Source organism: Wyeomyia smithii, chromosome 2, assembly GCF_029784165.1.
Source record: "Wyeomyia smithii strain HCP4-BCI-WySm-NY-G18 chromosome 2, ASM2978416v1, whole genome shotgun sequence".
Lineage (NCBI taxonomy): Eukaryota > Metazoa > Arthropoda > Insecta > Diptera > Culicidae > Wyeomyia > Wyeomyia smithii.
Window position 1 is genome coordinate 72,817,143 of NC_073695.1, and position 23,780 is coordinate 72,840,922.

Consider the following 23,780-nt stretch of genomic DNA (forward strand, 5'->3'; position numbering starts at 1 on the left):
CTTTGTATGCGGAGTTGAGCAACGTAAGGCCTCAATAGTTGCAACAATCCGATCGATGGGATCTTTTTGTAGATTACTGTAAACGGTAACTGGGCAGCGGATAAGTCTGGGATAGCGGCCATATGGACGACAGGCAGGTTCCCGTTTCGTACGTGGTTTGCCAAGGTGGAATGGGTATTCTACTGCAGTTGCTATGCTCCGTCGCGTTGGTCTACGGAAAGGTTCGGCCAGATGGTCGATCGGGTAACCGTGGAACTAACGGGCCTAAAGCCGTTGGTAGAGGCGGGTGACTTCAACGCTTCGGTTGGGGAAGTCGCTGCACTAATCAGTGGGGCCAGATCCTGTTGTAAGCATTGGCGAAGCTCAACTTAGATCTGGCAAATGTCGGTGCTAAAAGCACCTACAGCAGAAACGGCGCGGAATCGACGTGACGTTTGGCAGCCCTGGACTGATCACCGATCACTGATCACTAATAGCGACCACCAGTCGGTCAGCTATAGCGTGGACACGAGGGGGCAAGCGACGGATAGGTCCAATACCTCAACCACTCGCGGTTGGAAGACATCGCACTTTGATGCCGATGTATTTTCGGAAGCAATAAGATTGGATCTTGAAGGGAAGAGGGCTCCCCGGAGGGTGGACCAACTTGTTGTTCTACTATCGCGGGCATGCGACGCCACCATGCCAAGGTCTTGTCAGCCTAGAAATGGAAACCCACCGGCTTTCTGGTGGATCGACGCGATAGCCGACCTCCGTAGCGCGTGCCTTCGCGCGAGGCGGATGATGCAACGCGCCCGCACCGATGCGCAAACATCGGATCGCCAAGCGGCATTCAAGTCCGCTAAGGTAACGCTTAAGAGCGCGATAAAGGCCAGTAAACGAGCCTGTTATGATAGACTTTGCGAAAGTGCCAATACGAACCCATGGGCTAACGCCTATAAGGTCGTTACGACCAAGACCAGAGGCTCGTCAGCCCCGGCGGAGCAACCACCAGCGATGTTGAAGCGGATCATGAGGGACTCGTCTCACACCACGAGTCAAACCCCTGACCTCCGGCTGCTGAGTCACCGCAAACAGCGAGTGACGGCAGCCGCGCAGAGGCCGAGGTTGCGGCAAGAGTGACGAACAGTGAACTCATTGAGATCGCAAACTCCCTGAAGTTGAGTAAGGCACCGGGACCGGATGGAATCCCGAACCTGGCCATTTAGACGACCATAAAGGTAGCCCCCGGGTTGTTCAGGGCGGTCATGCAAAAATGCTTAGACGACTGCCTCTTCCCGGATGAGTGGAAGCGACTGCGACTGGTTCTATTGCCGAAGGCCGGAATACCACCAGGTAACCCATCGTCATATAGACCAATTTGTCTGCAAGACACAGTGGGCAAGGTGCTTGAGAGGGCAATGCTCAACAGACTTATGAGATTCACCGAGAGTAAAACCGGTCTGTCAAGCAAACAGTTCGGCTTCCGCAAGGGTAAGTCCACGGTGGATGCTATTTTCTCCGTCACCAAGACGGCCGAGGTAGCGCTCCAACGTAGAAGAGGGAGCATTCGCTATTGCGCAATTGTCACGCTAGACGCGAAATACGCGAGTGCTGGTTCTACAACACACATGAGGATCAGAAATGCGTCCTGATTACCGCAGGGGTACCGCAAAGTTCCATCCTGGATCCGGTGCTGTGGAATTCCATGTATGACGGTGTGCTAAAACTGAAGCTCCCACTGGGAGCGGTAATTGTGGGCTTCGCAGACGATTATAACTCTAGAGGTCTACGATGAGTCGGTCAGCGAGGTCGAGTTGAAAGCCACGCTATCCATACGCGTAGTTGATGATTGGATGCACTCCAGGAAACTGAAGTTAGCGCATCATAAGACAGAGGTCATCGTGGTGAACAACCGCAAATCGTAACAGAAGGCGGCGATCAGTGCCGGTGGATGCACTATCACCTCGAAGCGATCCTTGAAGCTCTTGGGGGTAATGGTTGATGACAATCTCACGTTTGGGAGTCACATCGAATACGCCTGTAAGAAAGCTTACACGACTATGGCTGGCATGCTGCCCATCAGCATCATTGTCAAAGAGGACGTAGAGCGCTTCGACCAACGTGACACGAGAGCTATACGAACCGCCAGAAGGTCAACTTCGATGACCCAGTGGCAGCAGGAATGGTCCAATTCCCGGAGAGTCATCCCGGAGATCGAGAGGAGCCATGGGGAAGTTAGCTTGCACCTGACACAGATACTGTCAGGCCATGACTGCTTTAGGCAGTACCTGCACAAGTTTGGGCGCGCGGAGTCACTGAAAAAACCGCTGAACATGTGCTATTTGTTTGTCCACGTTTCGCACAGGTTAGGAGCGAAATGTTGGCAGTAAGCGGGCCAGATACTACTCTGGAAAACATAGTGGGAAGGATGTGCGAAGACGAGGATACCTGGAGAGCAGTCAGCACGGCTGCTTCCCAGATTGTTTTTTCGCTGCAAGGCATCAATCGACGGGACAACCATCGAAATGCCAATGAAGGCTGACCTTGCCTTCACTTAAGCAGTAAAGTCAATATATTATCGAATTGTTGTGGGGTGCACTAAAAGCACACTCGCCCTTCTCTCTGAGATAATGCCTAACGACGGTATCAGAGGGATCAGGGTGCGAGAAAAATGAAAAACCGTAGACATGTCCGCCAAAGGAAAATTCCTACTTCTGACTCTGTTGACTGTTCCGTAGAAGCGTAAGGCCGTTCTCAATTTTAGATGATCAAAGGCTATACCTTAAAATGGTCATAGGTTCTTTCAAGCATCTTTGACATCATCGGATTTGTCGTTTGTCGGTGCGTAGGTGTTGAATTAACTGTAGTTGAAGAATTTGCCCTCAACACGCACATTTGGTCATCTACGGGCCTCCAGCGGAGGACTCTTGTTTCTGATTTCCCAACACTATGAAACCAACACCTCGTTTCGCTGCTTTGTCCACTGCGTGGACTGTGACCACTGTAGTATATGTAGTACTTGAATGAATGTGTACAATAGGGTCTACTGCATGGAATTTCCTTTCTCCAGAATTTGGCCACCGAACCTTTTGAATCACTGCGATTTCGACTCCCTGCTGCTGCAGTTCTCCAGGTCGCGCCGGTTCATTGAGTGACCGGACGCTCCAAGTACCCAATCATTTACCTTTTTCTGTTTCCTTATTCGTTGTCTAGGTCTTTGCCGAATATTTAGTTCCGTGGTTTTAATTTCGTTTTTTTTTTTATCAGAAGAGGTTTCGATATGCTTCCCTACCAGGGTCGCAATACTTACATCCTACTGATGGAGCTACCATCTAAGGTGTAGCTGGCGGGATACAGCATTTCATAATTCAGGTGCCCGCTCCGGGTTAGACGCTTTTGTACGCCGCCCCTAACATGGAGACACAGCCACGTACGATCTCCCTTCCCAGTCAGCATACTACCAAACACAATTACCCGATCTCCGCTAAGAAGATGGTAGTTGGGGTTGCTGGACCGAGGTGAATCACCACATATTTTTCGATGATATTATGAATATTTGGCGTTAAATCCGTATATTCTCCGCAAACGTCCACCTAAATGGAATGAATATAGGGACAAATCCCCCATTTTATTACTCGAAAACATGGCTAAGGCGGCATCCGAAAATTACGTAACGCTAATAGGGTGGAGGGGGGGTATTCTTGAGCGTTAAGATTTTTTACATAGGGGAGGGGGAAGGTAAGGTCAGCATTACGTAACAAAAAATCTCTGGAGAGATTCTCCAAAAACGAACATTTTTATTAAGCAAATTCTTCTACAGCGTTACGTAATTTTCAAGGGGGTTGGTGTTGGCGTTACGTTTCGTTACATATGGGGGGCGGAGGTCCGAAAATTGGGGTTTATGCATTACGTAAGTTATGAATGTTGCCTAACATGTTCAGTTTTTATTGAAGAAGTTATTAAATGATGTTACCATCATTTAAAATTCATTACACTGGTGTTGTTCAGAATGACATAATATTTAAAATATTTTTCCACTATTCGCTTGACCATTTAAGCTTGGACATCAGTAGTGGTAATGAGGAATTATTTTGAAAATTTAGAACTGATAATGTAACTTTTTTATTTACACTACTGACAGCCTGATGTAACCAGCTTTAAAACTATTAGAAACATTTACAAGCACTTTCAGCTCAGAATGTAGGAGGAAGAGCGCATTTCTCCTATATCCCCTATATTTTCCTTAAGATTGAGCTCGAACTTGAACGACCGCACATCTCGTAGTTGCTCCTCCATGATGGATCTGAGCTAGTGAAATTGCACAAATCACCACCGTAAGATGGCTAATTTAGCTTGGATTTGCCATCTTCAATGTACAATAATCCAGTGGCTTCCACTCTGTATAGATAGATAACGGCGCCGGCTACGTCCCTGCGGTCGGTTAGAGAAGGAAAGAAGGAACTGTTACAATCGTTGTTGCCGGAGACCGCGTTTGCCTCTGGTTACTTTGTCACCGTGGCCGGTACCGGATTTTGAAACGTTTACCCTTCCCTTTACACGCCTTTATGTAGAATCTAATGCGCATATGCAGTAGCTGTATCTAGTAGCTTTCAAATGGAACTAATTAAATTGCTCGAGTGGTATGCACACAAAGTTAGAGACACTTTATGGAAAAGCATCCTAGAAACTCCAAAGTTGAATAACTCCGAATAGTTGGGGTATAGGCGTAGAAGAGTTTTTTCATCAAATGTGGCCCTATATCAGCCCCTAAAATACCCCCAACAAGAAACCAATCACCCTGTATATAAAAAATGCTTTTCCTTGAAAGAATAACGTTTTTCTCCTTAGAAAGAAAACCTTACATAAAATTTGTAGCGGAGAGGGCGATAATGAAAAATCATACGAATTTACATTCTGGGGGGAAAGGGGATCGGGATTCACAAAAAATGTAACATTTGAAATGTAGTAGTTACATGCCTCTACCATTGCCATTTTGGTTTTTACTTGGAAAGATGAGTATATAAAAACAATATTTTGAAAACTAAGACGATTTTTCAAAAATAACGAGTCAATTGAATAGTTAAAACCATTTCAAAATAATTGCGTTCCATAACCGTATTGGTGGACCTTCATGGTTTGAAGGTCATTACGATATGTCTCAAATGTGTATAAAACACGACATATAGAATTGGTTCAATAAGAAATTCACTTTTTGATTTTTATCTATGGAACGTTGCACTGTGCGACGTCCGCATGGTAGCGAAATAAGTAAGCGATGAAAAAAGTAGCGATAAAGTTTCCTTTCTTGGTAATCATAGTTATAGTAGAAAAAAATCAAGAATTAAAAAGTTAGAGAATGACAGGAAGAAAAATCGAAAAAAAATTGTTCCTCTCCGGGGTTTGAAAACTTTGGTCTAAGTAAAATTTGTTTAATAAAATCAACCTGGTAGCCAAATTTATTCCAGACGGTCGTTATTTTCTCCTCATATAAGAGAACCTATGTACCTAGACATTGGCAATGATTTTGAACCTTAACATAACCTTCGTAAACGGACTTCTGTATGCCCGTTAAAGATTCACTGATGCCTGGCTCTGCGAATCATCCCGCTTACGGTAATACCCATGTTGGGTAGCGTTATTTTTTCCGCACGGAGACATTTTGGGCCATTTTCCGGAAACCGTAATTCACCATATTGGATTTGAAAAAGGCCTCTGGAGTCAATTTCCCGACTCTGACCGATCTTTCTGATTACGGAAACAAAAATAAGTATTTGGTCATTTTAGGCTGTTTACCAGGGGCCGTAAGTCACAATCTTGACCCTTCAAATGGCGTCTGGAGTTAAATTCCAGTTGTTTTTGGCTCTGATTGAAATCCGTTGTAAACTGACTGAGTTATATACATTCAAAATAGGACAACTTTCGTGACACTTCCGATGCTTAGATTTTCATTTTACACCCTCTCTCACAATATTGCCTTAAGATGTAACTCTGCGCTAAAAAGCCTCAAATAACTTAAATTGCCTTATAGTGCATCTTATAAACACCGCATAGTTTTAAAGTTTTCCATTTGGAGAAAAATTGCGGCCCTTCTAACCGTGAATTCACGGTGACGGCTTTCCTGCAGATCAAACACGACTAAATTACAGAAACTTTGCGAAACAACGGTCAAAACATTCAATAACAATTTTGCTACATAATTTGTCTTCTAGGTTCCTGTCGAAGATAAAAAAGACAACGGAATGACAAAACCATTGATTAGTATTTTGAAAAATGGCAGTATTACACCGCCCATCAATGCGACTGCAAAAGATCCCGATTTAACTCCAAGCGATAAGGATATCCAGGCACTGAGCGGTATTCGAGGTAAAATCCTCAGAATGCGTCTACAAAATATTCTAATTTATAAATCATAAATCAAAATATTCTATTTTTTTCCCCCAAATAGACAGTCAATTAATGGACCACGAACCGCAGTGGGAATCGCTGGTCGCTGAAGAAACGGAAGCTCTCGTTAAATCACGGAGAGAATCCGGTGACGATGACGACGACGAAAGCGACGATGATGTAAACTCTCAAACCGGCCGAGCGACTGCAAGTCCGCTAGCCAACGGTAACGGAACGGTACCACACTCGGATCAGGACGATACCGACACCGACACCGAGCTGCTCGATTCACCGGTAAGCATGACACTGAAAGGCCTTGCACCGTTTAGCTCGATCAGTGAAGTAACTTTAAACAAGCTGGATCTTGGCGACTTGCAACTAAAAAACGACAAGCTAGATGTATAATGGAACCATTTCTTTCATTACTCTATTCTTGTATCTTTCTATCTATCTTTATGTCTGTTTCTAATTTTCTTTTCTCGCCGACCTTAACACTAACATCACAGAGATTTAGGATTATTAACTAAAAACAGTGCTGCCAAATGTTTTCACCTAACATAAATTCCATCATGAGCGTATGGATTCGCATGCATATCGTAGAGTGTAGTGTAGATATTTGAAATGATCTGAAAACAAATCATTCGAAGAGATAGCATTCCAATTCAAATACAATCAAAAATTATAGCTTTTCTTGCACGGATTACTATTTATTTGTAAATAAGCAGAACTTGTCTACTCTAGTCATCTTGACTGTACCAAGTAAAAAAAAATACACCAAATAAACGCACGAAGCAAACGTCTTCTATCATTCCTGCACAACGTGCATCCAAAGCATGGTTAGTTTCTTACCGACCCAATCTGGACCCGTCAAAAGTCATCGTTCGCCCTAATTCCATCCATAGGTGAAGGAACCTGCGAAACTGCACTTCCGCAGTAAACCACCAAAACTGGTTGTGTTCGTTGATCCACCCTCGTCGTCATCTCCGTCATCACCAGTTCCGTCCACGCCTGTGCCAATGGCAACCTCAACTCCGCATCTGACTAACGGACTCCGACCGCGAGGTCCCCGGCAAGTGTCCTGGGGACCTCCACCGGCAGCTCTGGCTAGCGTCAACCAGCTGCCGTACAAAATAGACGAAACTCCGGAATCTCCGGCGTAGGAAATGTGAAATGCGAGGGGGCGTGGCTAGTCGTGTTGTTTGTGGGCCGTGCACTGTACATGTGGGTGTGTGAGAGCGTATTTGTTGGTATTTTTGGGATTTTGTGTTGTGTGATCTCTTTGAAGTTTGTCGAGTGAACGCTAAAATAGTCGGGGGGATTCAAGGCCACGTGATTTTTCATTTGTATTTGTGCTTTAATTTCTCTAGGATGTAGAGCGACGATTTTTAAGAAAACGTAATAAAAAAGAGTGACAAACAATACTCATCCCTGTGTGTTTCATTTTTCGCGTAATTTGTGACTAACAACGCTGCTGCCACCACAAGCTGCCCACGTAAGTGCCAAGTGTCCATGCCGGATTGTAGGGGAATAAGTGGAGTAATTTTTAACATTCACCTAACTGTATTGCACTGTACCTATTCGCACAATCACCTTTAGGATGCAATAGATAGTGAAATTGCTGCCGTAGATGTTGAAGAGCCTCTGTCACCGCCACTGCCAACACCACCGCTATCAATGTATCCGATTGATTCGGATGAAACCGCGTACTATAGATATCAGCCTAACATTGCAGATCAAGCAATCCTAGAAGTAGACGAGTCAAAATCAACCAGCTTTAGTCCCACCGCAGTAGGCGATATTGTGGATGTAGTACCTAGCCTATCAACAGCAGAAATATCCAGCGATATCTCACGGCAACCGAAGGTACCGGAGACTCTAGCTATGCGTACGAAGTACAGACATCTGGCCCCCGTGTATCTGGATGCCGACAGACGACAGTTCGCAAACCCGATCAGCTACCTCGGAGGACCACGGTTGGATAATCGAAACTCATTAGCGTCACGATCGAGCTGGGGTGACAGTTTAGTCAGTTTAGACTCTTTATTATCGCTGGATTAGTCGAAAGTACGATTAGTAAATTATTTTCAGCTGTTGGGTGAGTGTTTTTAAATTGGGTAGCGAAATATCACAAAACTTAAAACGGGTACGAAAGCGCATGTTCAACGTTCATGATCGCTACTTATTTGAAATCGCTTTATGCCGTCGTTTCAAAAAGAAAATATCCAAAATATCGGTCGTGATTGAAAACCTCCAGTCTAATAGAGCCAGCCATATGTCTTTTTCATCCTCCAAAGCTTTTTTAATAACGTTTTTTGCAATTTTGATAGCTGATTCGGCCTTTCCATTGGATTCGTGGTGATATGGTGCGCTCGTGGCATGGATGATATTATAAGCTTTCATGAATTGCGCCCACTCTTTGCCAACAAACTGTTTAGCTGAGTCGGTTATGATTTTACGGGGTACACCTAGACGGCTGAAGTTTTTCTTGCACCGATCGATGAGTACTGTTGTTTGCTGGCCATCATTCAAAAAGTCCACTTCCACAAAGTTAGAGAAATGGTCTACCGACACCAGAATTATCATCTTCCGTCCGTTGTGTATCAGTTCTCCCAAGTCCATCGATACGATTTGAAAGGGATGCTCTGGGATCTCCTAACTCTGCATCGGCTCACACTGTTGGCAGTTTTTGTACTGATTGCAGATACCACACGCTTTGACCATGTTCTGCACGTGATCGTTGAGGTTTGGCCAATAAACAATGTCTCTGGCCTTGCGAAGAGTCGCCTGTTCTCCTTGATGGCTGTAGTGCAGAAGTTTCAGAACATCCTGACGATTCTCAGCCGGCACAACGATGCGATTTCCTCGCAGGATCACGCCATCTTGAATCACCAATTCCGCCCTTAACGCATAAAAAGGCTTCACGCACTCCATCACCGTAGATTTCTCGCTGGGCCATCCGTTGACAATGTGCAGTTTCAGAATTTGACAAGTTTCATCCTTCTGCGTAGCTTGCTTGATCCTATCCAGCAAGTTCGATTGAATGTCGATGCCTTGCAGTACGTTTACTTCTTCGATGGTCCTCCATAACGGGTCGCAATCTTCGGCCGTCACTGGCTTACTGTCGTCGATGTTCCGTGATAGAGTATCTGCCAGAATCAAATCTTTTCCCTTCACGTACTTAACTTGCAGATCATATCGCTGCAGACTCAGTATCATCCGCTGGATCCGCTTAGGCACTTTCGACAGAGGCTTTTTAAAGATGGTTTGCAGTGGCTGATGATCGGACTGCACCGTCACATGTTTCTGTCCAAAGATGTATTGATCAAAACGTTTGCAAGAGAAGAGTATCGCTAGTGTTTCCTTCTCGATTTCCGCGTATCTACGCTCCGTCGCTGTTAGCGTCCTCGAAGCAAAAATAACGGGCTGTCCTTCTTGCAGTAGTACCGCGCCGACCGCGTAGCTACTGGCGTCGCATTGGATCGTTGCTTCTAGCTTCGGATTGTAATATTTCAGCACGGTGATCTCGGCTATTTTCTGCTTCAATGCACGGTATGCCTCTGCTTGCTGTTTGCCCCAGTGCCATTCTTCCGATACCAGAACTTCCCTCAGCGGTCTGCTCAGCTCGGATAGCTTCGAGATGAACTTCGCCATGTATGTCGCTAATCCAAGGAATCGTTGTAGTTCTGCTGCATCTCGTGGTTGCGGCATTTCGCTAATTGCCGCCGTCTTGCTTGGATCCGGTTTGAGACCATCTCTCGACAACACGTGACCAAAAAAGCGAACTTCAATCTGATTCATCTTGCTCTTTGATCGATTCAGCTCGATTCCCTTGCTCTGGCGACGCTGCAGAAGCGCCTCCAGATTCCGATTGTGATCAACTATAGCCTCTTCATCCGTTGAGCCTCGTTCAACACACAAGATGTCATCCACTAGAACTTCTATTCCTTTCAGTCCGTGCAACGCTTGTTGCAATTTGGCTTGAAATATTTCCGGCGAGCACGATAGTCCAAAGAGCAACCTCTTCCACACGTATCGTCCAAATGGCGTCCAAAACGCCGTCACTTAACTACTTTCGTCCGTAAGTTTGACATGCCAGAACCCATTTCGAATGTCCAGGGTCGAAAACACTTTAGCGTCATGTAATTCTGGTAAAATCGCTTCCACTGTTGCCATTTGGAATCGTGCCCGATTCAAAAACACAGGGTCCAAGCATATTCGCTATTTTTCATTTCTTCGCACAATCACTAAGTTGCTTGTCCAGTCTGTTGGCTCTTCGATCTTCTCTACTATGCCTCTCGTTTCTAAATCATCCAGTTCGCTCTTCAGTTGATCTCGTACTGCCACCGGAACTCTTCTAGGCTCTTGCTGTTTCGGTATGCATTGTTCCAACTCAATGTTCACTTTTCCGGCCAATTTTCCATCACCGTTATACACTTCTTCACTATCTTTTCCGCTATCTCATTTTTTACCGTTTTGATCACTTCCGGCCTACCTTGGGCTTCGCATTTCATCACCTCTTGGACACTTACAATCCCCAACGCCATACAGGTTTTGTACCCCAACAGTGGCATCTTGAGTACGCCATGCCCCAGATCGACAACTTGAAATACCACCTTGTACGCTTTTCCGTGGCTTTCGTGTCGCAGAACTACTTTTCCGTACGCTGACACGATCTGACCACCAAACCCACGAAACTTCGTCTTACTGGGCTCAATGGTCACTTTTCCCATCAGCTCTTTAAGATTCTTCCGATCGACGACACTACAGGAAGCCCCCGTGTCGACTTGGCAACGAATCTTTTTCGGCGTTTCACCTCTCTGCACGGTGAAACCAATCATCACCGTTATTTTCTTCTCTACTACGTTCACCTCTTCAACGCTGGTAATATAATCCGCCTCATCACTATCGTCACTCTTTTGTTCGACTGTTTTCACTTTTCTTGTGTTCTTTGACTTGCTCGACGACGCATCTCGCGATCCTCCAGCTTGAGAATCATCACTGATCTTCGCTCTGCACACTCTGGCGTAGTGATTAAGCTTTAAACATTTCCGGCAGGTGACACCATTCGCCGGGCAACTCTCCCGGTCTCCGATTTTATGATCTTTCCGTCCACAAAACTTGCATACCTCACCGGATGTATCGTACTTCTTTCTCGTATTTATGTTCACTTTTGCAATCACTTCCGCAGATGTTTCCGAATCTCGTGGCTCTTCTTTGATCTTCATCATCGCCATCCTATCTTCCACCAATTTCTGCGCTCGGCAGGTATCAATTGCTTCTGTTAAATCCAAATTTGCCATCTTCAAAAGTGCCTTTCTCGTATCGTCCGAACGGATCCCTACCACAATCTGATCACGAATGAGGGAATTCTTAAGCTGTCCATAATACCAAGTTTTTGCTAGCTTCCGGAGTCGCGTGACGAATTTATTGATATCTTCTTCTTCTTGCTGCATCGCCGTATTGAAAATATACCGCTCGTATGTTCCATTCACCTGCGGTAAACAATACCCTTCAAGAGCAGTCAAGATCGCTGCTGGTGTCGCTTGCGCTTCTGCTGCTAGCAATGTGTTCAATACCTTCACTGTGTCCGTTCCGAGAAAGTTTTTCAACAAAGCTACTTTTATCATATCACTTTTTTCGATTATTTCAGCGGCAATCACATAAATATCCCAAGCTTGCCTAAAATCGGCGAAATCTTCCGGCAACGTCTTGCTGGACAGATCTAGAAAGCTCGGCGGATGCACTCCGTATGCCATCATTTGGACTGGTCGTTGTCTTACCACACCAGGTACGGGATCCTCTGGAATCTGCTCACCAGGAATACTCATCGTTTACCTAACCTCAATTTTCGCCGCTCAAACGGGGCTGATGCCGACAATCTTCCTTCAGCGCTGCGTGGCCAGGAAATTATCGCATCACCGAAATTTCACGACGAATTAACTTCGCACTGCCGTGTTTAGCGAATTTTCCGATTTTAACTCGATACATCAATTATAAATCGCGAAAATTACCTCACTTCCGACACCATGTAATAAAACTCGCGTTTTATTGGGTTCGATGACAAAACAACAATCAAGTGTTTATTTTATACGCTGACGTTCTCAAGTACACGCTAAATTATGGTTATTCATAAAGGACTTAAAATGCACGTCTAACTTAACTTTACTCAAAATAAAGAACGTAATTTTTACTCTTTATAACACCTGGAGGCTTATAACCGGGAACCTGTCGTCGTCTGCACCTACTTCTAGACTAATTGCTGTACCGCCTTCGGCTGCTGTAAAATCGCCGTTGAGATGCTCGTAGTACTCTTTTCCCCTTCCGATCATCTCACACTCTCTCGTCAATAGATTTCCTCCTAGTTCACGTCACATATCGGCTTGTGATACAAAGCCTCTGCGCAAGCTGCCTAGTTTCTCGAAGAAGTTATAGCTTCGCAATCTCGTTCCTCCTGTTGGCGGTTTTTCCCTCGAAGGACCATGCTCTGCCTGTTTACCACCCGGTCACGCGTTGACACATCCTACCCATTGCTTGGCTTCGCTCTTTTGCTCTTTGAATACTCATTAGGCTATATTTTGTCAAGGAGGCAAAATTCGAACAAGTCATATATGAAGCCCTTGTAGGAATTCTCTATCTTTACTAAACATTGTAATGTTAAAACTGCTTCAATTCCATATCCAGAGTTGTTTTATTTTCGTAGGTACCAAAAGAGCAGCTCTTCCGGTTTTAGAAGCTTGACCTGACTTTTATCGCTACCCTGGAAGCATAACAACAAAGATGACTAGAACAAGAAACCTGACTTCCTGTTTTTTCATATATTTTGCCCCTTCGACACCTTTTCAAAGATTGGTGTTGCCATCTGATGACTTAAATGCGCAGTTATTAGCAAAATTGATTTATCGTGCATAATCCGCCAGATGAAAATGAAAACTAGATGGCTGCACCGTATAAGGATATTGAAAATCTATAGCCGCACGTGCAACGATATTGAAAAGTAGATGGCAGGACCATACAAGGGTATTGAAAAAAATTGCTTCACCTCTCGCCACCTTGCCGTCATCATCATGTTACCAGTATACAAACTATAGTTCGACTTTCGTTCACGCGCAGCGACAATCGTGTCCACCGTATACTGCAAGAGTCAGGCATCTTGTACCAGTCATTTTTGATAATAACTTACAGTTCCATGTTCCGTGTTTCCGAATAAAAGTCTGTTTTCGTCGCCATGGACTTTGCCAATTGTTTCGTGTCGTTTGTTCTTTTTGATCGTTCGTAACTTATTATTTTTATGGGGCGGCTTGTAGGGCCTTCCCCAACCCCCTGTCTCGTCGTAGGACCATCGTGTCAGCTCTGATTAGAGTCCCACGCTGGCACCAGGACGTTAATCAGCCGCTCCTATCAATCAGACGCTGTTTTGAGCCGCACCATCCGGGCTGGCGGAACATTTCGTCTACCGCCGAAAGATGATTTACGTTGTGTCCATGTTCTAACTGGCAGTCTATTGTAATCATATGACTCGTGGAGGTGTGAGATAGGAATTTGTCTGAACCGGAGCTAATTTTGACGCTCCTTCCAGGTTGTCAACTCACCATTTGAAGCTCAAGTTGTTCTACAGTTGCTTTGGCTGGAAACGTACCCTTGCAGAGAAGTGGATGAACGTTAAACCAGACCTTGATAGGATACGGATTTTCGCATGTAATGCTTTAACATGGATCTCAAACCACCAGAGACAGGAAATTAGACCCCAAGAGCCAAGAAATGGTAACGATTAGCTACGCGCAATAACGCGCAATAGGCAATAGGCGGACATCTTCACGAAGGCGTTGGACGTTGGATGATTCATGCATAATCAACAGAAGGTGGCGAAGCAGGCACTGCCAAGCAGGCCTTGAGAAATTAACAAGCGCTCATGGAAAAGATTTTCAGTCATTCCCAATCAAGACGTGCAAACACTATCATCGTTGTCAAAAACTGTGTCATATTTGTTAAAGTTTGCCTGAGTTCGTATTTTTCCGTCTAAATCCAAGTCCTATGTTGTGCACTTTGATGAACATTCGAACTTCTGAGGATAGACCCGAATAGGTTGGCCGAGTGCCTGCATTGACAAATTGTCAAGATTTGGGATACCCAACAGCTTCCGGAACAGTGGCAAGATCCGCCTTATCCACAAAAAGGGTGACAAAGTGGACTGTGAGAACTATCGTGCGATCACCATCCTGAATGCCGCTTACACAGTGTTTTCCAAAATCTTTTTCATCACTCCCCAACGAACAATGTTATTGATTTACAGTCTATTAGGCTTTCATCAAGCAGATTTCGGCTGAACTATAGTTCAACAAGGCATTAATAAACAAAATTGTTTGTTGGCTCTGGCCTCGTGGAAGGCCGGTCTGCCATGGACTACATCTTCACTTTGCGGCAGATCCTCCAAAAGTACCATGAGTACAGAGTCCCTTTATCAATCGACTGTCATGGACATTGCCAACAGAACATTTGGGGCGATGGCAGAATTGTACACCAGACTTGAACCCAAAGCAGAGAAGGTTGGGTTGAAGATTAATACGTCCAAAACGCTGTGCATGCTGGCTGGCTGCGCCAAGCACGAGGGAAAACTGAGGTAAGTAACGTGACGAACGACAGCGATGAGCAAGCGAGTTCGGTTACCTTGGCTCATTGGTAACTTTGGACAAGGACACCAGCCGTGACGATCCGGACGTGTATTACCCACGGAAGTTATGCACACGATGGATTTGATAAGCATCTACGGTCAAAGAGACTTAGCTCTCACATAAGGGGCACCCCGTAAAAAAAGACGTGGACACTGCTCGAATAGGACCTGCGAGCACTCTGAGTTTTTGAACGATGCTTCCTTTTTTTGGTGGCGTGCAGGACGGTGTGTGGGGTAGAGCAAGACCTAGCAAGCATTGGATGCCCTTATCATTGGAGATACGCGCCTAGGAACCGAGTTCGGGGAGGTGCGTAGCCGCAAGGTTACAGAGTTCGCTTGGTCAAGCGGATGGTCGTAGATTCGAATCTTAGTAGAACCAGGCCATTCGATGTCAGAAAGGACTTGAGCATGGGTTTATTCTCAGGCTCCCCATTAGTTCCCTTTCCTTAAAGCTCAAATCTACAATACCTTTGCATAACTTTCTCTTAACAAAAATAAATCCCTCTTATCAATTAAACTGGCCAGAAGAACGCACGACGAAACTTCTCTAGGAAATTATATTTGGTGATATTTGGAACGAAGCTCGGTATAGTAGAACAGTAAGCGTGTAAAAGGAAGGGTAATATCATAGAGATGGTCGGGTGTCGGGTTTTCGAACCCGAAACCCGAACCCGACCCGTACCCGTCGGATTCGGGTCGGGTTCGGGTTTAAAAATTTTTGAAAGTGTCGGGTTCGGGTTTGGTGAAAAAAAAAACTTTCGGGTTCGGGTCGGGTTCGGATTTAAAAATGTCGGGTTTAGGTCGGGTTTGGATATGAAAACCCGAAACCCGACTATAAAATCTATGAAAACTCGGGTTCGAGTCGGGTTCGGGTTTCATGGAAATAAAATTTTCGGGTTCGGGTCGGGTTCGGGTTTGAACGAAAAAAAAGTTTCGGGTTCGGGTCGGACTCGGGTTTCGACCGAAAAAAAAATTCGGGTTCGGGTCGGGTACGGGTTTGAAAAACATCAAACCCGACCATCTCTATAATATCACATTACACACAAGCACTGATAAAAAATAATAATAATCATGCAACTTCTCAATGGCTGTATTGCTAATATTAAAGTAAGGGATACAGCAGACACCTGGGCATATATCACAATAGACAAACGATTCTGGTCGCAGTGAGGAAGTCCATACAGAAAAATAAAAAATAGCCGAGTTCGGTGAAGAAATTTTGTTCATCTGTCTATATCGTAATAATGTTACACGAGATGAAGTAAATAAAGTGACTAAATAGTGACTAAAAAGTAGATAGTAGTGGGGTCAAAATTTATTATGGAACCTTAGATGGATTACCGAATATATGTCGAGCACTCCCAAGCTGGTCCCCAGGTACGATACTGGCCTAACAGGCCTAACATGTTTGAATCCCGGCTCGTGAGAGACTGTTAGTATCAAAAAGATCCTAGTGCTAGCCCGGCCATTGTCATGTATACTTATAGTTGGCAGCATTGTTCGTGTCCAATAAGTAGCTAACCACTACTTATACGAGAAAAAAAACAGAGTAAAAATTATGGGATAGAGTAATTTTATTTTGTTCCTATATCTGGTTTTGATTAGGATACTTTTACTAGCACTTATTGCTTGTGGTTTTATAGTATCCATTTAGTTGGATTTAATGCTAATACGCATAAACTTGTTTCGATCTCTAATAATTATTGTATTGTATAAATTTGTTTGCTATATAAAAGTCTACAATCTATAATGCAGGCAGATGCTATTTTGAAAATTTTGTGAACTTGCTATGATACTAATTTCAAAATACCAGGGTCTACTACTATTAGAAGAGAATTTTTTAGTTACACTTGATGCCACAATTTACAATGGTTGCTCTAGTTTTATTTTTTATTTGAACAGAAGTAGAAACTAAAATGATCGAGAAGTGAATAAATAAATTATTGATTTATCTTCTATGTGTGTGATACTCAAGTCGGTTGCAGTTTACTAGCTACGAATTAAGCATCGGAGGGAAAACGTAGAAGTTCATACGAAACTTTTTAGTTACATTCCTGAGATCATACTTTATTTTGCAGTTTCTCCTTTTCGCCCTATTGTTTTCATTTGATTGTTTGTTGAATAAAAACATCTTGGTTTCAGAAAGCAATGTTTAGTTACTTGTCTTGGTGTGACAAGTCTTCTATTTCACATTACATTTGTCTGTGCTAAATAATATGTATCCCAACTTTTTTGGCAGTTGTTTGTTAAGTTGTCTGATTAAAATCAATTACTTTGTTAGTCAAAAAAAAAGCTGAAACAAAACATAGCTTTTACATTAAAAATATATGTATTATAAAACCAAGCTGGGGAAAATGCTGAATAAGTTATTCTTTGATCCCTGCTCTCGAACAAGATTTAAATCCTAGAGAAATATTAAAAGCTCTGCCATCAGCCATACGTACAAACAAGCGCACGCACATACATTCAAACATATTTTTTCATTGATGAACTGTTTCAGTCCTATCGTAGAGCCAGGTATGTGCGGGTGTATGTTTGCTGCCGCGCGCAAACTATGCCGCACCTTCGGGTTATTTCCGGTAGGCGGCCAACACTGATCATGCAACTGTGGCGGTGGTTTCCTTCTTAGGTTCCTCTCCCGCTTTTGTTTCCTCTTTATCACCTGTCGTTTCAGCTGCAAGTGATTTACGAAAAACAAAAAAAAAAAAACAGAAAAAAATATTGTTTAATTCATGTTTTTATTGGTCCTAACAGTCAACAACTACGAAATTGCTACTAAATGCTAACCTTTCACTTCCAACTCGTCCTTCACATCTTCGGCGGGAGTTTTGGAGTCCTTGTCTAAACGAGGGCGCTTCCGCGCTCCTCCCTTGTACGATCGGCTGTCTCGTCGGCCTCCTTCGCCTTCATCTTCGGAATCGGAGAACTCGTTATCCGGCACTATCCGTTTGTCCTTATCACTCTGCGGTAAACGTTCATCTTTATCTATCTTGTCCTCGTCTTCGCTTTCATCGTTAATGGCGTCCTCTGGGATGGTTTGTACCTGGACGCCTGGCGCATGTGGCAACATTCGTAAGTTTTCGAACAACCTATTCTTGATTTTTTCCAAGTACTCGGTCGTGTTCTGATTGCTCATGTTGCTGGGCGAAATGTGCAGCTTGAAATCCGGACCGAAATACTCGAAGTAATCATTATACGGCAGCTCGTTAGCAATTTCCGAACCAAGCGCCACCGACGTTTCGTACGTCCAGCAGCGGGACACATTTCGAATGGTGTAACCACCGCCGCCCACCATCAGGAAGGGTAGGTTGTATTTCTTCACGAACTCCACACACTTGCCGTGACCTTTGACGGTAAGATTGAAGCAACCCAGTCGGTCACCGGTTAGCGAGTCAGCACCGCATTGCAGCACCACCGCCGACGGTTGGAACGTTTCCATAACCTGGAATAGAAGAAACGGAATTATTGGATTAACTTGATAAACACGAGGATAAAGTTTGATAGCTCAAGGCGAGGCAGCCGGAAGCTTGAGAAAATGCCAGAAACGTGAAGCAGAGACTCCAACCCAACAGGGGAGCTATAAAGTAAAGGAAGAAAAGCTTGAACTCATGGCTAAGGATAATTTTTTAGGTTACGTCAAATATCCTGTGAGAGATTTTCTAACTTGTTCAGATTCAGATGCTAGCTTCTATAGTTTATGCCTTTTCCTCATTTGTATGTCCATTCCATTTAGACAAAAAAAAACAATCAAAAAATACACTTACCTTGGAAATAATTGGAACAAAGATCGACTCATACGATTCGTCATCCATTCCATCCCGCAGCGGAATATTCACCGCATAGTACTTTCCCCGACCAGCACCAATATCCCGCAGATCACCCGTTCCGGGGAAGTACTCGCCATACTTGTGGAAGCTGACCGTCATTACCCGGTCGGTGGTGTAGAAGGCCTCCTCCACACCGTCTCCGTGGTGTACATCGATGTCAATGTACAGTACCCGCTGGTGATACTTGAGCAGTTCTAGAATCCCGAGCACAATATCGTTCACGTAGCAAAAACCAGAAGCTTCCGACTTTTTGGCATGATGCAGACCACCGCCCCAGTTGATGCAGATTTCCGACGCCTGTTTGTTTAGTTTAACGGCAGCAGCAACCGAGCCTCCCGCCGAAAGTTGACAGAATTCGTACAAACCATCGAACACCGGACAATCCTCGCCGACGTTGACTGCAATAAAGATTATAGTTTATCGTATTTTTTCTCCTTTAGAGGATCACAGTTACGTACATCTCTGCATCTGTTTGTTGTATTCGGACATGTTATCCGGTCGAATCGATCGCAAGAAGCGAATGTAGTCGTCCGAGTGGAACTTAGTCATTTCATCGGCCGTAGCCTTGTGAGGTCTCTGAAAAGAAGCACTCCGTAAGAACTGAGCCAATTTGTACCAACAACCAATCCAAAATCCTACATAGATCTCCATCTTCCGGTACAGCCCATAGTTGAGCAGAAGGTTGTGCGTCATGCGGATCCGATGCGGCTTCATCGGATGTCCTTGCCCATAGTAGTAGTTACCAATGTCACCTGCGATAATTTAAAAAAATAATAATTTCGCATGTATTTTATCATTTAATCAAGCCCCGAGTCATTAGGAAAACGGAGCGACGCCTAATTTAAAAAGATAGATGTACTGTCTTCTAGCATTCACTTGGTAGCTGTACCCGTACACGCATAAGGATGACTCGTGCATATGATTCGCAGTGGCACCAGACTATTTTTCACAGAAATTTTCAATATAATTATAAGTGCTATTCAACCAATAGGTGTACGCTTATAACGTATTGCCGAACAATGTGATTCTCATCAATGATTACTCAATAATTACATTAACTCAGAGAATATAGCATATCTTTTCAAGCTGCACTTTCTGCTGGCATTACATGCAACCGTACTTCCTATTCCATTCTATAGCACAGTGGAAGCAACACTTTGTTCGCATTGTACGGTCGCCATTTTAAAAGTTAATGCCAGAGACACTGACCGTAAAATTTCAAAACTATTTCGTGTCACTTTGAGAAGATATTGAATGCTAAAGAGCACGTAAAATAGTCCTACTTCACCAACTACAACAAGCACAACTTAAAACACTAAAATTTAGCTAATTGGAGTGAATTTTAACATTTTGCTTCAGCAGTACTCACTATCATAATAGTAGCAGACGCGCTTTTTGCTGTGTGACTGCATTGTTGCTATTTCCTAGAGTAGACAATTCCACTCGATTGTTTACTACACTGATAACGGAGATGCACTAGGCAGCATCAGCACAACCGCCGATACGGTGATTAAATAGGACTGAAAACAAAAATCGAGGAAGCACACTTTCCACACGAGCCAAACTCACCGACAGTTTGGGCTGTTTTGGTTTAAGTTATGCTGCTACCTACGTTGCTTGCTGCCAATGAATGACTGACGGACGGTACGATATGCAGCATAGCATAAGTGAGTGTGTATGTAGCAAAAGCAGCTACGCCGCGCGAATATGTTGAGCGAGACTGTAGTGGTGTGTCGCTCGATCGCGTTGTGTTGTAGATAGAGGTGAGCACCTATCAGTGTTGCCAGTGTCAACTTGCAAAATGAGCATATTTGTTTCGGATAGGTAAAGGATTCTCACATATACAGTTTTTTGTTGAAAAGTATAGATTTTCTGCTGTTATAAAAACAATACGGTATTATTTCATCAACGAAACAGAAATATATGAAAACTGTGTGAAAGTTACTCATAACGAATTTCTTTATTCCACTGTGTGCGGGCAAAACTGCGAAGGAATAATGAAACGTCATCGCCATTTAAGATGCAAGTAAGAAAGAGATGCCAGATAATTGTTTACGAACTTAGCACGTGCGGTGGTGGGTTGAAGCTGACAAACTTTACAGTGCACTTTGGGCAGCACGGCAGGTCAAAACTGGGTCAAAATCGAGCGAATAAAAAAGGGTTTTGACAGCAGTTAGTGCGCTTCCAGGTCAAAACGAGGTGCGCTGGTGGAATAAAGAAATTCGCTATCAGTTTCGTTAATCAATGTTACTCATTTTTTGACATTTTGAACACTTACTTTATCTCGACAAACTTCCCAACAGCCAATCGAGCTCGGCAAAGTTTTACGACGAACATTCAGCAAATATATCTATATATCGTTTTGTACGCCGAAGTTCTTGAAAATTATGCCGAAAACTTAAGGAATATTTCGCTGAGTTTATCAGCTGTTGAGTTCTCGGCAATAAAATCTAAGTGTGTGAATCAAAATACAAAATTTTATAAGATTATTTAGTCCCTGATAAGTAATGTCGCTGGCGTCTCTGGATTTTTACGATTATTTAAAGAGTTGATCTATTCGGGAACGTAAAGTCAAACGTCGTTACACTGAACGGAATCGTCAAGCTTTCATTGAAAAATTATTTATGCAGAATAGCAATACTCAGCGCGAGAGATATTCGAAGAGAATGTTGTGAGCCAAACGAACATTTCAAAATCCGAGCCAAACGAACGAAAAAGTTAACACATTGAGAGGTATTGCAATCAGAAACAATAAAGGATATTTTCATTTCCACAAGTTTTTCGTGTTCTTTTACGAAACAACGAATCGAGAATGCTCCAAAATTGCTTTATCACAGTGATTTTTAATTGGTGGCTCACAAACCTTTTGCATGGTCAACAAAATAATGATAAATTATAGTGAAAGTATATAGAATAAATGAAAATTAATAAATATCAAATTTAACACCTTCACGGTTTTTGTGATGCACTTTATTATTCCCTAGGACTTCCACCGTCAAAATCAGTTATACGAGTCGAATGAAAAAGTTAGTCAACATTGCGCTTTGAGAAGAGATCTGGCACCTCTGACATGTGAAACCTAGTTGCCAAATTAGCGGTTTTTGACGTAGAACTACGTTTTTCTTTAGCCTACCACATAGGGATGTAAATATGAAAACTATTAACGAAAAGGGGACGAAAATTGTCCCTTTTTACATTGTTTTCAACCGATTTCCTTCATTCTTGCAGCAATTGATTGGAAAATTATACACGCATCCACCCAAATGTAGAAAAGTGTTGATTGATTATGCGAACTATTGTACTATTGATAATTGTCAAACCTTGTTGAAACGAAAATTACGTCCTCTGATTGGTCGCTTGCTGACTTTCCGTTAAAAGGTCGACAGAATAGTATAACTAGTTAGCCGCAACGTAGTGAATTGTGGAAGTAGCAGCAGCGGGTTGGCCAGTAAACAAATCACATCACATATCTAAGCAGCAGCGAGGTAGCACCAAACGTCTCGATTTACCAGTTAAGGGCTTCGGCCTTCTTCCTGCAATTAAGTTTTGCTTTTTCTTGTCAACAGCACATTCTGTGCTGAATCCAAGAGAACACAATCTGTAGCGGCCGTCTTATTTACTGAATGCGAAAACAGCTTTTACAGATTTTGAACAGCAAAATGCCTTTCTCAAGGCAAATCAAGTAATTGAAGGATAAGAATTTTTGGCTATAACACAACTATTCTGTGCTGGATCCTAGCGATCAAATTCTGACGCAGTCAAAAAATTTACTTTGTTTATTTACCTAATTCTCCCCGCTGTTGGGGCACAGCACAAAGGCTGCGATCAGCATAACCGATTTTGAATAACAAACGGCCCTGTTAGAACGCATTCACAAAGGCAGTTAATTCGACTATACAGAATTGATATGAAGTCGATTCAATGAATCAGCATAAACAGAATTTCGTCGTCTCCCAGCTGCTCAGTTGCAACATGATGCAATCCCAACAGCGAGCAAACGAAATCGCTTGATCTTACAAACCGCAACACGATACAACAGTGGATGCAGCGGGTTGCGTCTGTAGATGCCTTTAAATTGAACAAATCACTTTCCCTATGGTTGGTCACCATGTCTCAGGACTGCCGTTATTTCCCCACTACTTAGGCAGCATAAAGGTTGCCATCAGCAAATCCAATTTTGAACAACAAAATGCCTTTTTCAAGGCAAATACACAAGTATTTGAAGGTTAATAATTTTTTGACAACTCAAGCGAGCAATCTGTGCTGGATACTAACAATTTAAATCTGTCGCGGCCGTCTAATTCAGGGGGGATATATTTGTCAAACATCGTGTAACCAATATATTTGGCATCATGGCGTCTGTTTGTTTTGGTTTTTGTTCTTTTTGGTCATTAAATTGATCGTTGTGAAATATTATAGAATTGAAGCGTTTTTTCATCAAAACTCGGGAAACCGCGAAAAACTTTTAAGAATAATGCGTTGTATAGTGAATTTTTTCCCCATTATTTTTTATAGTTACAAACGTCCTGGACCAACAAACGTCTTGGACCAAAGCTGGGGTGGCTTTGCGCAGCTCGATTCGAACGATTTTCGCTATTTTCGAGTATGTCACATACTGCCAGTTATGCTTTAAGCTTAAAAGGAGCTGTCATTGGCATTAGTCCTGCGGCTCATCTAACCCGCAGAGTCGAAAAAAATACGGAAAACGAAACATAACGCCCTCCAGCGATCATTGAGTTTCGTTCGAGTTGCTCGAAACGAAATGCTCAATGTCACCCCTGATCTGCGATAACGCACACATATATGAAATTTGACAGCAGTCAATCCCCTCTGGTCTAATTCACCGAATGTGAAACAGCTTTTACAGCTCGTGTTTTCAGTGTCTTTATTCCCCCACTGTTGAGGCAGCACAAAGCAAG

The 23,780-nt window shown here is 43.4% G+C and overlaps 4 protein-coding genes across 8 annotated transcripts in view; 1 reads left to right on the top strand and 3 right to left on the bottom strand.

Annotated features, from left to right (window-relative positions):
- The window catches only part of LOC129721104 (axotactin), a 154,003-nt gene extending 145,556 nt beyond the window's left edge, over positions 1-8,447 (top strand). For 3 of the 5 annotated variants that reach the window (XM_055673252.1, XM_055673251.1, XM_055673250.1), the window contains 3 exons: positions 6,192-6,345; positions 6,428-6,660; positions 7,963-8,447. In XM_055673252.1, the coding sequence (XP_055529227.1) occupies positions 6,192-6,345; positions 6,428-6,660; positions 7,963-8,424 (849 nt within the window). In that variant the 3' untranslated portion in view covers positions 8,425-8,447. Of the gene's footprint in view, positions 1-6,191; positions 6,346-6,427; positions 6,661-7,268; positions 7,788-7,962 lie in introns of those variants that run through there. The other 2 variants (XM_055673253.1, XM_055673254.1) reach the window with 2 other exon arrangements.
- Positions 8,448-9,018: 571 nt separating this feature from the next.
- Positions 9,019-9,582, bottom strand: LOC129719679 (uncharacterized protein K02A2.6-like). The gene has a single exon (XM_055671069.1). It carries the CDS (start codon positions 9,580-9,582, stop codon positions 9,019-9,021), a length of 564 nt encoding a protein of 187 aa, XP_055527044.1.
- A 37-nt stretch (positions 9,583-9,619) lies between these two features.
- On the bottom strand, positions 9,620-12,194 carry LOC129719680 (uncharacterized). Its single transcript, XM_055671071.1, has 3 exons — positions 10,859-12,194; positions 9,750-10,343; positions 9,620-9,669 (listed from the first exon to the last, which is right to left on the bottom strand). The coding sequence occupies exons 1-3, from the start codon at positions 12,192-12,194 to the stop codon at positions 9,620-9,622; spliced, it is 1,980 nt and encodes a 659-aa protein (XP_055527046.1).
- Positions 12,195-16,590: 4,396 nt separating this feature from the next.
- LOC129724464 (histone deacetylase HDAC1) lies at positions 16,591-20,492 on the bottom strand. Its single transcript, XM_055679394.1, has 6 exons — positions 20,231-20,492; positions 19,501-19,613; positions 19,320-19,437; positions 18,799-19,259; positions 17,822-18,476; positions 16,591-17,708 (listed from the first exon to the last, which is right to left on the bottom strand). The coding sequence occupies exons 1-6, from the start codon at positions 20,271-20,273 to the stop codon at positions 17,632-17,634; spliced, it is 1,467 nt and encodes a 488-aa protein (XP_055535369.1). The 5' UTR covers positions 20,274-20,492; the 3' UTR covers positions 16,591-17,631.
- Between the last annotated feature and the right edge of the window lie 3,288 nt (positions 20,493-23,780).

What these genes read in the sequence shown, in the direction of transcription:
- LOC129719680 (XM_055671071.1), bottom strand. Translation starts at nt 12,194, where the DNA reads ATGAGTATTCCTGGTGAGCAGATTCCAGAGGATCCCGTACCTGGTGTG. An exon ending in GATGAAATGCGAAGCCCAAG is followed by an intron (nt 10,344 to 10,858) that starts GTAGGCCGGAAG and finishes AAATATTTCAAG; the next exon opens with CCAAATTGCAACAAGCGTTG. An exon ending in GACGCTAACAGCGACGGAGC is followed by an intron (nt 9,670 to 9,749) that starts GTAGATACGCGG and finishes ATCTTTGGACAG; the next exon opens with AAACATGTGACGGTGCAGTC.
- LOC129724464 (XM_055679394.1), bottom strand. Translation starts at nt 20,273, where the DNA reads ATGCAGTCACACAGCAAAAAGCGCGTCTGCTACTATTATGATA. An exon ending in CGTCTGCTACTATTATGATA is followed by an intron (nt 19,614 to 20,230) that starts GTGAGTACTGCT and finishes AAATTATCGCAG; the next exon opens with GTGACATTGGTAACTACTAC. An exon ending in TTGTTCCAATTATTTCCAAG is followed by an intron (nt 18,477 to 18,798) that starts GTAAGTGTATTT and finishes CTTCTATTCCAG; the next exon opens with GTTATGGAAACGTTCCAACC.
- LOC129719679 (XM_055671069.1), bottom strand. Translation starts at nt 9,582, where the DNA reads ATGATACTGAGTCTGCAGCGATATGATCTGCAAGTTAAGTACGTGAAG.